Genomic DNA, 15240 nt, shown 5'->3' on the forward strand with positions numbered 1-15240 from the left:
TTTTGAAAATCTTTTAATTGTTAAGAAATTATCTTCTACATTATTAATGTTTAATGTCAGTTTTTTCTGGGAAAAGGGCTTTTGAAGAGCTGTTTTATCTGTTAAGAATTGGGTATGGAATGAAAAATATTTTGTATTTTGTTATTATCACATACAGAATGGGCTTATCTAAATAAACTCCAATGACATTCTTACTATTAAAATCGCCTTGGGGCTGATCTCAATATATTCAGTTTATCTTCTTTTTGTCATAAAATCACGTGGTACATTTGCTAGCTAAAATACATGGTTATTAGGGAGATTTTTTTTCCTACAGAGTGTTTTAAGGGAATCCAAAATTTTTAGGACTCATATATATCGATTTATTAGTAATCCCTAACTATGATTTGAAAATTTGATTATTTGCATGATATGGGGACACTCACATCATGAGTGGCACAATAGACAAAATTTTACAGTAGAAGAATCTCTGCTGGATAATCTTTTATTTCTAAATTTTGCTTTTCTACTTAGTGAAATATGAGCAACTGTTTAAATACCCACTTTAGTGCAATAGTAATTTTTCTTTTGACTTTGGGGAAGTTCAGATTCTATATATTATTATAAATAAATTCAAGGAACATTTATTTAAAACCTTACAATGCCTGGTGCTCTGAGAATATCATTGTAAAGTAGACGCAGTGTCTACTTTCAAGGAGATCACAGTCTATAAGAAGGAGAAACATATCAATATTCTGATGTAATACTGGATCAATAGAAATATATATAAGTAGATGGTGTGAGTAGTAAGTTAATTGGGCATTATGAGTCAAAGAAGGCTTCTAGAAAGAGGTTGTCTCTGAGCTCAGGTTTAAATAGCTGATGGGTAAATACATTACCGTAAAAAGTTTGAAAAATTAAGAAAATCACTCTTCTGTATACTTAATGGAGTGATTCCAATTTTTAAAAATGTAGCATTGATATATATGAGCTCAATACTTAACAGCGCAGGTCTTTATACAGAGGACGCCCTACGCAACCCTACGGGATTACAGGAAGTGTCCTAACGCACCTTAGAAGTACTAGAGGAGATGTCTTTCTTCATCTATGCAGGAGTCCTGTCCTGGTTTTCCAGTGCAACTACCGCCACGTGATGTGCTTGGACTGTTTCCACTTATACTGCGTGACAAGACTTAACGATCGGCAGTTTGTCCATGACCCTGAGCTTGGCTACTCTCTGCCTTGTGTGGGTAAGTCTAGCATATTTCTCCCCATTTCTAACGCTAATTAAGAACAAAAGGAGAAGAACTATTGATGTAAAACTATCTTAGATATACCCAATCCTTAGCTGAGGGGTTGAAAATTCAGATATCTATTTGATCAGTGCTGGGCAAGAAACATTAATGTTTGGATCACAAAAAATATAAAACGCTAGGATATGAAGGAGCTGTGTTGAATTAGAAAATGCATAACCTGCACAAAGGCATTGAAAATTAATTGTAAAATATTATTCAGCCAAGGTACACAAAGTATGTCTATGGATTCACCATGTAAGTTATAGATTTATTACCCTGGGTCTAGAGCAGTGCTATCCAAATTTTTAAATTACACACCCTTAATCCTAAAACACACATCTATATGGAAGAATATATATTTAAAAATAAATTAAAGAAGAATGAGATAAAGCTGAAATATTTAACATTTTAAATAATTTTTATCTTTCAACATTACAAAATATCCTTTACTTGCACTATACTATTATTATTACATGTATTTTTTTTAATTGAGGTGAAATTCACATGACAGACAATTAACCATTTTAAAGTGCACAATTCAGTGGCATTTTGTACATTCACAATGTTATGCAATGGCCGCTCACCTCTCTTTGGTTTCAAAACTTTTTCATCACCCAGAAAAATACCCATATCCATTAAGTATTCACTCTCCATTCCTCCTTGCCCCATCTCCTGGTAACCACTATAGTCTGCCTCTATGGATTTGCCAATTCTAGATACTTCATATAAAATGAATCATATAATATGTGACCTTTTGTGTCTGCCTTCTTTGACTTAGCGTAATGTTTTTGAAGCTCCTCCAAGTTGTGGCATGTATCTTCATTTCTTTTTATGGCTAAATAATACTCCGTTATGTGGATATGCCACAATTTGTTTATCTATTCATTTGCTGATGGGCATTTGCATTGTTTCCCACCTTTTGGCTATTATGAATAATGCTGCTATGAACATTGGTGTACTTGTTTCTGTGGGGATATATGTTTTCATTTCTCTTGGATGTATGCCTTGGAGTACAACTGCTGGGTCATATGGTAATTCTATGTTTAGTTTTTGAGGAACTACCAAACTGTTTTTCACAGCTGCTGCACCATTTTGCATTCGTGCCAGGAACTTATAAGGGTTCCTATTTCTCCACATTCTCACCAACGCTTGTAGTTTTCCTCTTTTGTTTTTGTCTTTTTAAATAGCCATCCTATTAAGTGTGATGTGATATCTCATGTGGTTTTGACTTGCATTTCCTTAATAAGTGATGATGTTGAATATCTTCATATCTGCTTGTTTGCCATTTGTATATCCATTCGGAGAAATGTCTATTCATGTCCTTTGCCCATTTTTTAATTGGGTTGTTTGTTAGTGTTGAATTGTAAGAGGAGTGCTTTACACATTCTGGATACTAGACTTGTATCATATATATTATTTGCAAACATTTCTCCCATACTATAGGTATCTTTTCACTTTCTTGATAATGTCCTTTGATACACAGAAGTTTTTAATTTTAATGAAGGACAGTTTATCTATTTTTTTCTTTTGTTGCCTGTGTTTTTGGTGTCAAATGTAAGAATCCATTGCCAAATCCAAGGTCATGAAGATTTATCCTCCTGTTTGCTTCTAATAGCTTAGCTCTTGTATTTAGGTCATTGATTCATTTTGAGTTAATTTTTATATATGGAGTGAGCTAGGAGTCCCTACCTCATTATATATGTATTTTTTAATGACTGCAATGTGAGTAAATATACTTCACTGATTTTTTGAAATTTGTGGTTTGAAACTATGTGATACTTTGATTCGATGGTCAGGTTTTAATACAATACATTCAATACATTTATTTCAATACTTAGATTTAATGTTGATCATAGCTGATAAATATATCTAAAAATTATTTCACAAATTCAAACTGAAGAAGCTAATTGCATTGTTGGCTTTGTAAATTATGGTACTCATTTTTCAATTGTATCTGCCAATGATGCAATGTTTTTTTAATTAAGGTTCACATAATACATGTGTCAATATATTGTTAAGGAAAATTCTTGAAGGATATTGTACTTTTATATTTTAACAAAAAGGTTCGAAACTCAGTGAAACATTTATTGGCAGATTGGAAGATTCCGTTTTTAGTATTTTTAATGTGATAATTTTGTATTGCTAAACTCTCTTCCTTCACAAAAACCATATAACATAGAAACATTTCTAAATATCCATTTTGAAATCGTCTCTTCATATTCAAGATACTTTTAAAAATCAGTCTATTTCTCATCACTTATTTTTAAATTTTTAAACAAATTAAATTTAAACAAGTTATAAATGTTTTCCCCATATTTGAAAAGAGCTTTCAAATGTTATTGTAGATTTTTTTTTTTTTTTTTGTAAAAACCAAAATGGATTGTCTTGAATCTTTGGTCAACAGAGACATTCTTTTCATTTGTTACTTGCTTAGTTTTTAAATGTCTTGCTGAGTGTAAGGGCTTCATACCGTCTTTAGTTTATATCTCAAGGTGAGGGTCACTGTTAGGGATGATGGTACCCCGCAGTGTCAGTGCCACCCTTTTCTCTTTTGGCTTGTGCCTACTTTATTAGTACTATCTTTAATAATGGTTTCTTTGCAGGAATCTCCTTAAGTCACTTATGTGTCTCAACAGAGTTCGTTAAAATAAGATAATTTATCCATGATTCTTTTAGCCGAGCACAGGTAATCTTCTGTGAAAGGGAACTGACAAGAGTGGCCCCACTCTCTAAGTCTGTGTCGTAGGACTCCCACAGTTCCCAGGGGTGCTGCCTTTGCAATTCATGACACATGATCTGATATGCAGACAGGGTAGGAGAAGTACCAGTGGCAGCTTGTACATTAAGTCTTAATGAAGCTTAATTTTTTCATAGTTTAAATAATACCTGTGTAAGCCCTAATATTACCATCCATAAACCAATGACTCATTTTGCACATATTCTGAGGTCTACACAGAGCATCAGAGAAGCCAAGTTCAAATCCTCTTCGTCTCCAAGACTCATTGCCTTTGTAACATAGGGCAAGTTACTTAACCTTGGTGTGCCTCAGTTTCACTTTAAGGTAAAGTAAGGATAACACAATAGCACTTATTTCATATGTTGCTGTGTAGATGATTTAAAATAATGCCATGTAAAGTGCCTTTAGGTTAAATGCTGAAGACAGTAAGCACACAATGACTATTGGCTTTTGTTCTTTTGGTTATTACGTAAGAATGCATTTCCACAGATAGTATATATCATGTATTTGTGCATATACGTGTATATTCACAGAGGAACATGTATTTAGAAATTCTTTAAGTGTAGGTTGGTGTTTCCTGTACTCAATGCATAAATCAACCAATTATCAAGCATTATTCACATATCCATCCATCTGGCTGTCTTTTTCCCTTCGTTTATTTGACTTTACCTTGATTCATGGAACATAGAACAAGACACATAAAATAAAGCAGTAATAAAACAGAAATAGAATATCAAAGCTTTTCAAACTATAAATAGAAACAGCAGACTATCAGGAACAGGAATTGATTGAACCCATATTATTTGCATGGCACAGTCTTCTCCTACAGTGGGTTAAATTAAAAGGTTATATCAATGTCTATGAATCTTGTAAATAAAAATAATATGTATAAAAAGCAAAAATGATGATTAATTCCATAAAGGAACTAAGAATGTATTGAAAGGTCAGCTTTATGGGAGCTGGATTAGTTCAGCAACACTCAAAGTCATACAGCAAAGTGGGTGTGTTGCTGGTCATGTTGATCATGGTGCTACAGAACATTTCCTTGATGGCTCAGGGTCAGCCTCAGTAGTTCTGGGTAAAATATCTGGACCTCAAGAGTCAGGACCCTGTGTTATCTTTGGCTTTTGGAAGCTTAGGAGTGGCCCTTATTGATTTCTCTACAGAGATGTCCATTTACCTTTCTACCATGTCAATTTAAAATGCCTAGCCAAATGGTTTTAGGCCCCCCTGGTGACTACTAGCTATTTTTGGATTATAATGCTTCCAAGAAAATTAAAGCAAGATTTATTTATGTAATCAAGGGCATTTTATTCCTAAAGCCATCACTTCCTTTTAATGACAAAGTTCATGTCTAACCACGAGAGGTGGTTACTCTGGCACTGGAATCCACAGCTTGAATCCACTCCTTGACATTTCTGACCTCGGGGGTTTGCATGAGGCGGTAAATAGGACAGATTCATTTTAAATAAGTATTTGAATTTGCTTGGTGGTTGTATTCCTACTTTGGCATAGGCCAAAGGACTTTTTGGTGCTCACAAACTAAAATGAAGCATCCTGCTAGGGTGGCGTGTGTACTATTCAAAGATGTTGTGAAGTAGGTGTCTGCCGCATGCACAGCACTGTTCGAGACTGCGCTTCCACACTTTGTGGTAAATGTAGCTATTTAATCCTCACCCTTCTCCCAGTCCATGCATTCATTATTTACTATGTCCACAGCCTGGGAAACAAACCATTCACTAGTGTTTGAATAGTGACATTGGGAGGAAAAAAAAACAACTGAGATCAGTTTTCTGGGACTATTAACTATATATCAAAACATAGAGACTGTAAGTAGAATCAGCAAACTATTTTTCAAACTACACTGGCCCCACAGAAGCCACAAAAAAGCCCGATAAAGCAGTTATTTCTATTGCTAAATGACTCACATACCAAATGTCTTGCTAACAGTGTCCGTATAAATTCACCATTTCTATAGAAATGTCTAATACCTCTTACCACCAAAATATGTGTAATAAGATATTCTTTTTTCCATAATCTAGTCTTTCAAACCTCTTTCATGCTCTTTAAGCTAAACATCTTCAGAGCTCAATTTTAGACATATACATTCTTCAAGGTATGGCTAGTCAACAATGAACCAACCTTTTTCATTGACATAATTATTATGATGAACACTTAAAACTGGTTTAAAATACTTTTCAGGTATAAACCCTGCTTCCTTAGTGCAAGCTTCTCATTTGACTAGAAATTTTGTTATGCTTTGTAAGAGTGGGATGGCAAATTTTATTTCCCCAAGAGTAAGAAATAATTAATGATTAGATCAAATACTGATCACTTACTGTGTATAAGGTGCCAGTCTGAGTGCTTACATACACACACACAGATACATACATACATATGTATATCCATTTAATCCCCACAGAGCCTTATTGGAATGGATGTTGTCATTCTTCCCATTTTATAGATGAAGGAATCAAGGCTCACAGAAATTAATTAAACTGCACATGCTATTACAGCTAGTAAATAATGGAGCTGGTGTTCAAAGCCAGCTGGCTGTGGCTCTAGAATGTGTGCTCTTAATCGCTATATAAATAGATAAGCCCGTAAACAACAAAGTACTATACCTTTGAAAATTCTACGAAAAAGAAGGTCAAAGAAAGTGTATCTAATTTTTATCACTTTTTCCATGCTTAAACCAACAGTAAATATGAAAAGGAGGAATTATTCTTGCTTTACAGAGGAAGAAGTAACGGCTCGGTATGATTGAGTACCCAGGATTTCAATCCAGATGTGGTTGACTCTAAAGCACCAGGTTTCCTCTGCTCTCCCACCCTGCTTCTCTCTAGGCAGTGGTTCTCAACCCTAGATGCACGTTTTAGTAACATGGCAGTTTTTTAAAAAAATCCCAATGCCCAGACCATGCCTCAGGCCAGTTAAATGAAAGCCTCTGGGGGTGGCCCCCAGTATTTCTTAAAGTCCCCAGGTTTAAAAGTTTAAGAACTACTGCAGGGGTGAGGCTTCTAAAAGCAACAAGGTATTGTCAGTGAGAGACTGCAGCATTAATAAGTGCAAAAATACTCCCTCTGCCCTTGTCTATTTTGTCCATGAGTGATTTGATTTGCTAGCCAATGTAGATTTTTCAATAAATGTTGATGGAATTGAAAATAAGATTGGCAAACGCAGCCCTAGCGGCCTATTTCCAGAGCCTCTGATAAACTCTTGCATGAACGTATGGGCCTGAGGAAAAACTTCATAATTATCTTTGAAATATTTCCTGTTTTTTTGCTTTACTTGCTATTATTAGCATTCCACCTAGGAATTTTTTTGAAATGCCGAAGCACTTGCTGTGTCTGCTCTTAACACTGAGTTTCCCTCACACAAGTTGGTGGGGCTTCATAAACTTAGGTCGATTTATTTTAGAGTGCTGCTCCAGAATTTATATGATGAAGACTGTGCAAAATGATGTGTTTACCTCTAGTCCATTATGAACCCTGGCAATGTGGATTTCCTGTAGCCTTGGAGTGTCCAAGGGAGAGTTCCCACCTTCCCTGTGATATGCCTTTGGCATCACCACTGGTGCCATCCAAGTGCATGCCCCCTTCTGCCTCCAATGCTTTGCTTCTTACTTTTTTGATTCTTCTCCTGCCAGGTCACTTTTCATATAATTCCAGTTTTTGTATAACTTAGAATGATATTTTATTTCTATCTAATAGGTCCACTCAGCAACCAGAGTCCATTTGGGTCCTCAGTGTGTTAGTTGGCAATATTAAGCACGAGGCAGATAGTTCTGGACGTTTTGAGATACAGAGATAATCTTGATGCCTAGAGATGCAAAAAGACTGGTTTCTAGACAGCTATTTAGGGAACTAAACATAAATGATTTTTTTGGCTTTTGAACATTGCTCTCCCAAATTCGCACAGATAATTGTCAATATAAGTCCTTAAGCCACATTGAAAAGTGGGGAAACATATTAAAGGATCACCAAAGAGGATATGCAAATGATCAATACACATATTAAAAGTTCAACATAATTAGTTACCAAAGAATTGCTAGGGGCCGGCTGGGTGGCTTAGCGGTTAAGTGTGTGCACTCTGCTGCTGGCGGCCCGGCTTTGGATCCTGGGCACACACTGACACACCGCTTGTCCCGCCATGCTGAGGCTGCGTCCCACGTATAGCAACTAGAAGGATGTGCAACTATGACATACAACTATCTACTGGGGCTTTGGGGAGAAAAAGAGAAAAAAAAAGGAGGAGGATTGGCAATAGATGTTAGCTCAGGGCCTCTCTTCCTCAGCAAAAAGAGGAGGATTGGCAAGGATGTTAGCTCAGGGCTGATCTTCCTCACACACAAAAAAAGAATTGCTAATTTAAAGCAGGAAATGTAATGTGATGGACACACATTCAAAACAGGTAAGAATATAAATTCACATGTTTCTGAAAAGCAATTTGGCAATCCATATTATGAGCTTTAAAATATTGACAAACTACCTAGAAGCCTGTCCACACAAACATTCTCTATATGTCTGTCTGTCTGTCTGTCTGGGACGTGTATAGCCCATTCTCCTCCTGACTCCTAGATCTAGAGTAATTGTAATAGCCACCAGGAAAATGGCAGCACCAGAATTCAAGCAGCTGATGAGCTTGCAGACCAAAGCACATGCTCTTGCTGCCTCAAAATTAATTGAAATTAAATCAAACCTCCTAATTTTCTGAGGTTAATGCTAAACTCCTTTTTGTTTTATTTTTTGGGAGCGGTGTAGCAATTTTGATAGTTTTCCTTTGATTTGGATGTATGAGGCAGTGCAAAGTCATGATAGTAGTCTAACTTCTCAAACAAAAGCAACACTGAAATCACAGAATTGAAAATCATTGCCACTCATGTCATGATCTAATGTGGGTTGGCGGTGGGGCCTCTGCCCCACACCATCATTCAGGGACCAGACTCAGACTTCTGCCACCTAGTGGTTCTGTCATTCTCATGGCCTCCGAATCCCCACTGGATCCTCTTCATCCGGGCCAGCTGGCAGAGGGAGCGAGAGCAGAAGCATCATGCTGGAGATTTTTTAGAGACCAGGCCTAGAAATGGAGCACATCACTTTTTCCCATGTTCCGTATTCCAGAGCTCAGCCATACGGCCCCACCGAACCACAGCAGGTGAGGGTTTGGGCGTTGGGGAGAGGAGAGTCATGGTCTGGCCGTGTGCCCAGGAGGAAAAGCAAACAAGACTGCAAACACATAGCAGTCTCTAACGCTGGTGGAGAGGATGGTGTAACATAAAATTTATTGAAAGGCTTTTCAGGTTTCCTCTCCCTGCTTGCAACAGAACAACACTCAATCAAGTAGCTTCATTATAAGCAGTGACTGGTACATGGACAAGGACCAGAAAAAGAGCTGTAGGACAGGATTGATGGTGTGCAGGCGCTCATTCTGGCTAGATCAACAGGCACTGTCTGCACAGTCATCTGTTTGCCCTTGAAATGCTGCCTTTATGGAATCCTGCTTCAGAGAGGACCACGGACTCGCACATTTGTTTGATGCATGCGTCTATCTTTAGTGTTTTGCAAGCGAAGTGATTCTACATGCCTATGTGAAAGGGTACCAGGCACATTGCTTCCTTCTTCTTTAAGAGGAGCCCCATGTTGAAGTAAACTGAGCCCTGATTCTTACTTCACTTGGGTTTCTACTTTCCAAACTGTCTTCATCTTCTCCTGGTGCATCTTATTAAGTGGTTAAAAATAAAATAACATTTTAGAAAACAGAAGTAAGGTGGGACTGCTCTGAATAGCTAGCAGAGAAAGCAAAAATAATTTCTTTCCACCCACTTCTGCCGTGAACTCTTAAGAAGAGCATTCTACCTGTTCTATAAGCACAAGATCAAACCATTTTTAACTATAAATTTATTACTTACCCAAAGAGTTCTAGAAAGATATCTGTAAGTGCTTAAGACATCTACAAAATTTGTTTAAACCAGCTGTCTTTAGGCTTTCTTCTTCTTTTATTAAAATGTGTGTATCCAAACTCCTCTCCCAGGCCTTATTGGCAGTTGGCACGATTTTTGAGTCTGTGCACTCAGCATTATCAGTATAGACAGTGTTCCCCTGAGGTTTGAAGGATTATAACCGCAGTCAATAGAAGATTAGTTGACCTTTAAGTCTATCATCTTAAATGACTTGATGTATTCTTAAATTTGTTATGAGACATGTCATGCAAACACAACAGTGCTTAAACACATTTGTATAGTTATAGATTTGTGTAGTTCTAGAAAACATCTGTATTCACCACCCAGATCAAGGAAAAGAGTGTGGGCAGCATCCCAGACGCCCTCCCAATCACAACCTCCTCCCTCTTGCCTGGATGCAACTATTAGCGTGACTTTTGTGATAACCATTTCCTTATTTTTTCCCATAGCGTTACCACCTATGTATATGCATCCCGAAATAATATAGATATTTGCCTGCTTTTAACTTTCAAATTGATGCCTAAAAGGTTTTGCCAAATTTCCCTCACTAGAAACATCTAAATTCCAGTTTTATCCCTAGTCAGAAAATTCCCAATATATGTGCAAATTATTCCAATATTTAGGATTTTCATTCCTATTTTTGTGTTATGTATATTTCATTAATCACTAGATAATGGCTGTGTTTGTGTTTATCGTGCTCATCTCAGTCAGGTGTGAAAATGATTTTTTTATTATCTCTTTCATCAGGTACATTTTGAGTTCACAAGCAGAGGTATAAAAGCAAACTATGGCAGGGACCATGGCGAGTTACTTGGACAAGAAGATCAATTTTATTGCAATTTGGTTAGAATAAGAGTCTTATATCCATATTATGAATTTTAAAAAGCACAGCTCGCTATTTTTAATATTTCCCTTCATTTCTTGGTAATTCTATGTACCACCACAACAACTTGCTTTTCATTTTCGGCAGTTCCTCCTCAGCTGTCCCATGGTTTATATCAGAGCGTTTCAATTGCTGAGAACCACCTAAAGAGAGGCTGACTTACAGCTGCCAAAGAGGCGCTTGGTAGTGGACATCGTTAAAGACGCAGTGGGCCAGACCCTCTGTAATCTCTCCAGGGTCTCAGGAAATGAGAAGTGCGCGTATCTTTGTGAGCTACAGATTTCTGCAGCTAGTCACTTTATTCCAAAGAAATCAGGGCCATTTGTGGTCTCTAGATTTAGATTTAAGTTTATTTGAGACAGAAATTGCTTTGGATTTTAGGTCCATGTTTCCTGATCCAGAAAGGTGTTGTTTTCTTTTAATCATTCTAGTTGAAGATTGTTTGCTTCATCCCTCTCCTGCTTCCCATCATTATCCGAAGGCTACATTCAGTGCCTGGCGGTACTGTGTTCAGTTCTGTAGTTACTTTAGCCACTTAAAACACACCCACACACACACAAATACACACACACACACACATGCAGTAACTGTGATAAAACTTTGTTCTTGCTTAGTCTGTGATGTCTTGTATTAATGAGACTTCATGCATAGAAATTGCTATGAGCTGGTGACCTCCAACTATCTTTGAAATAATTAATAATGTGCTTAGAGGGGTTGATTTACATATTCATGAGAGTTTATATCATTTGGTTCCTAAGCAGGACAGTGAAACAATATAATGTTTTAAAGGCATACCAATTTAGCAAGAGGAGGAGTGGTTTAATATTCTAATGTCAAGTTGGAAATAAATATATATATACAATATCTGAACCAAGCAATTGTGTTCTATATTTCCAGTAAAATCTGAACGCCTTCCAGGTCCCCTTCATGTTCTGTTACTGACTCCACTTAGGAGTTTGGAAAAAATTAATATTTCTTGTCTTTTCTGCTTTTCAAGCCTTTACTAGAAAGCGTCTATCTTGGAATTACATATTTATGGAGGGAAACATTGTATGAAGGGCAGTGGAAATACTGAAGGAGGGGGAATGAGAAGAGTGTTCAAGGAAGTGGTATTATTTTATCTGACATCATTCCAAAACTCTCTCCTCCTCTCCCCTCCTGCTGCCAGTAACAGCTCTTTCTTGTGGCTGACATGTAACAATGATTTTGTAGTTGGCCACTGTATTAATTTGCTCGGGCTGCCATAACAACATACCACAGACTGGTTGGCTTAAATAGCAGATTATTTTATCACAGTTCTGGAGGCTGGCAGTCCAAGATCAAGGTGTCAACAGGGTTGGTTTCCTCTGAGGCCTCTCTCCTTGACTTGCAAACCTCTCACTGCCTCTCCACATGGTCGTCCTATGTGTATGCAGCCCTGGTCTCTCTATGTGCGTCCTGATCTCCTCTTCTTATAAGGACACTAGTCAGATTAGACTAGAGCCCATCCTAATGGCCCCATTTTAACTCAGTTACCTCTTAAAGCCCCATCTCAAAATACAGTGCCATTCTGACGTACTGAGGGTTGGGGCTTCCACATACGAATTTTCGAGGGACACCATTCAGTTCATAATAGCCACCTTTCTAGATCCTGAAATAGTTTTCAAATACTTGGCACCCCCAAATTCAGAGAGTATCTATTGAACATGAACCCTGTATATGCTCCACAATGGTTTAACTTCCTGGATTTCCTGGAGGTATGTCTTGTTCTCCAACCTTCCTCTCCGCCCCTCAACTCCACCGAGACTCAATATTGGCCAGTTTCCTATGCATCAACACCAGTATGCCTAAGGAGTACAGGGAACTTTTTGCCAATTACCTAATTTTAAAATCTGGACTCACTAACAGACATTTCAGGGAGGATCCTCTGAACTTTTGCATCCTAACACAATAATCTTCTCTGAAGTGGAGTGGGTTAAGACGCCATTTGCAGCCCTTGGTTCTCCCAGATGAATTGTGACAAAGCAGGGCCTCTAAAACAAAGTTTTATGGGTTATTGTAGACTAAACTGCTATAACCAACAGAACCCAAAATGTAATGGCTCACGTACAAATGCAGCTTAATTCTTGCTTGGCGGGGGAGGGCAGTGTTTCACGTGGGTGGGTGGTTTTCTTCAAAGTGGCAATTTTATCTTTTGGCCATGCAATCAGCATATGCTTCACTTCTATTTCCAAATTACTATGGCATAGACTTCTATAAATTTGGTGGAAACAATTTCAGCTTTCCAGGGCTCGGCAGATGTGCACGTGGCACATGCACACTTAAGAACAAATGTGTTAGGTTCTGCCACTCCAGACGTCTCTTCTTGTCATCGTGCTGTGGCCTCAGCCACTGATGGTTATAACTGTTGCTCTTCTGGGCATGGCTGTGTTTTCACTGGTGACCAGCTCAGATGACCCCAACTTGGGCCTTAGCAATGGACACTGCTGCCCAATTTTCTCACATCGTAGCTAAAAAAAGCGAGTTCTAACTTGTGCAAGACTTGACTAAATGCTTAGAGATAACAGAAGTAATTTAGAGAAAATAAATAACAGCTGCTCCTAGAAGTGACTCATAACTGCCAGGTCCCACTTGGTCTCAGAATCTCTGCCTAACTCGTGCTAGTCTCCAGGGGTGACAGGCCTGTCCAACCAGTCTTAGTGGGCATCTCTAGACACCTCTCCTCCTCCCAGAGTCCAGGCCCCAGTGCTTCCCTGGTCCCAGAGGATGAGGAATTTCTGTTTTCATGGTCAGACTGATCCCCACATCCAGGATCCAGTTGGCAGAGGGGTAAGAAATGATAAATAAGACATACATCTTTCATATAAACCCTAGTCTGGAAATGGCACACATCTCTTCATTCCATTGGCTAGGACATAGCCATTTGCCTTACCCGCTGCAAGGGAACCTGGGATTTGAAGTCTAGATAAATGTCTAGGGACAGAGAATAAGAATTTAGGTGGATACCTGGCAGTCTCTGTCAAAAAGATATTCCTTTGACATGTTTGTGGGTCAGCTTCCAAGTGGTAAACTTGATTGTACATCCATGTTTCAGGGCTCATGAGCCAAGTATGGACTTTGTAGTCAGGTGGTGCTGATCCAATTCCAGACCTGCTCTACCAGATGTTGAGCTGATTTTCTCATTTAAAATGAAAATAAATCTGAACGCAGAGAGAATTAAATAAGATCGTATGTGAAAAATGACAGGCACAGTTCCTGATACACAATAGGTGTTCTGTATGTGATAGCTTCCCAGTCACCACCAATTATAGCCCCAATTTCAGAATGTATTCTAGATACTTATGGTTCTAGCAGGAAATCTGAAGCTACAACTTAGTTTTAATTAAGGTTTCATGGCTAAAAAGTGAAAATATAATTTTCCTTTTGACATTTTCTACATTAGTACATTAACAAATAATGAAAATAATTAATTCCTATGAATTAGGAATTAACATAGAAACTATAAAACATTACATAAATATACTAAAAGTTATTGATAGAAGTTCTTATTAAAATTCTTAAATTAGATTCATTCTACATAACCAGATTTCCCCAAATAGTCTTTTATAAAGGGGATATATGTACGAATATACATAGTTGCTTTAACAAGTCTACCATGATATATTTTTTCTCTTCTTTTACTGATAGCATCAATAGGCTCTCTTAACTGGGTTGTTAATATAACTTTTAAGTCAGTTCTCAAAAATTCTGTATTCTGAATAGGCCATCAATGAGTAAATTTCCCTTAAGTGCTTTTGGACTATCATCAAGTGTAATATTGAACAAATATATAGTCTGAAATTTGAATCACATTAGTCCAAAGGAATTGAGAGATACACTGAAAGATGTGATCTACTGTGTGGTGCTGGAAGAAAATTTTATTCTATTTACTTTTTATATCATCCTTTGAGTATGTGTTTAAATGTACATAATATAGTAGCAATATTTGTATTAAATCAGTGTTAGGGATTCATATTCAGTTTTTGGGTTTTTTTTACTGATAGAGGTTCCCAACTGAAATTTTTGAGAACACTGATTTAGACCAGTGTATTGCAAACTTTTTTGAACTGCTACCCACAGAAAGAAATACATTTTACATCATGATACTGTAAATGGATAAAATATACACATATATGTAATTGAAAAATCTTTCACAAAATGATACTTTCCTGCTCTACAAGATATGCTCTGATATTTTCCATTTTAACCTATTTCAGATGCCTCCAAAGCAGGTAAAAATCAGCCCTATTTTAAATCAGCCCATTTTAAGCCCTATACCTTCAAAGGAATACCATAACTTCCCTTCAGAACCTCCTTAAGTGTTCAGTCATTTCAGGTACCAGAAATATACTGAAGTACCATAGAA

The 15240-nt window shown here is 37.4% G+C and overlaps 1 protein-coding gene across 1 annotated transcript in view; it reads left to right on the forward strand.

The window, feature by feature from the left end:
* The window catches only part of PRKN (parkin RBR E3 ubiquitin protein ligase), a 1259401-nt gene that overhangs the window by 827088 nt on the left and 417073 nt on the right, over window positions 1-15240 (forward strand). Inside the window, exon 7 of the mRNA XM_014795395.2 lies at window positions 1093-1229. Coding sequence (XP_014650881.2) covers window positions 1093-1229 — 137 coding nt within the window. The remainder of the gene's footprint in view (window positions 1-1092; window positions 1230-15240) is intronic.

Source organism: Ceratotherium simum, chromosome 38 (assembly GCF_057802395.1).
Source record: "Ceratotherium simum simum isolate JZ-2026a chromosome 38, ASM5780239v1, whole genome shotgun sequence".
NCBI lineage: Eukaryota > Metazoa > Chordata > Mammalia > Perissodactyla > Rhinocerotidae > Ceratotherium > Ceratotherium simum.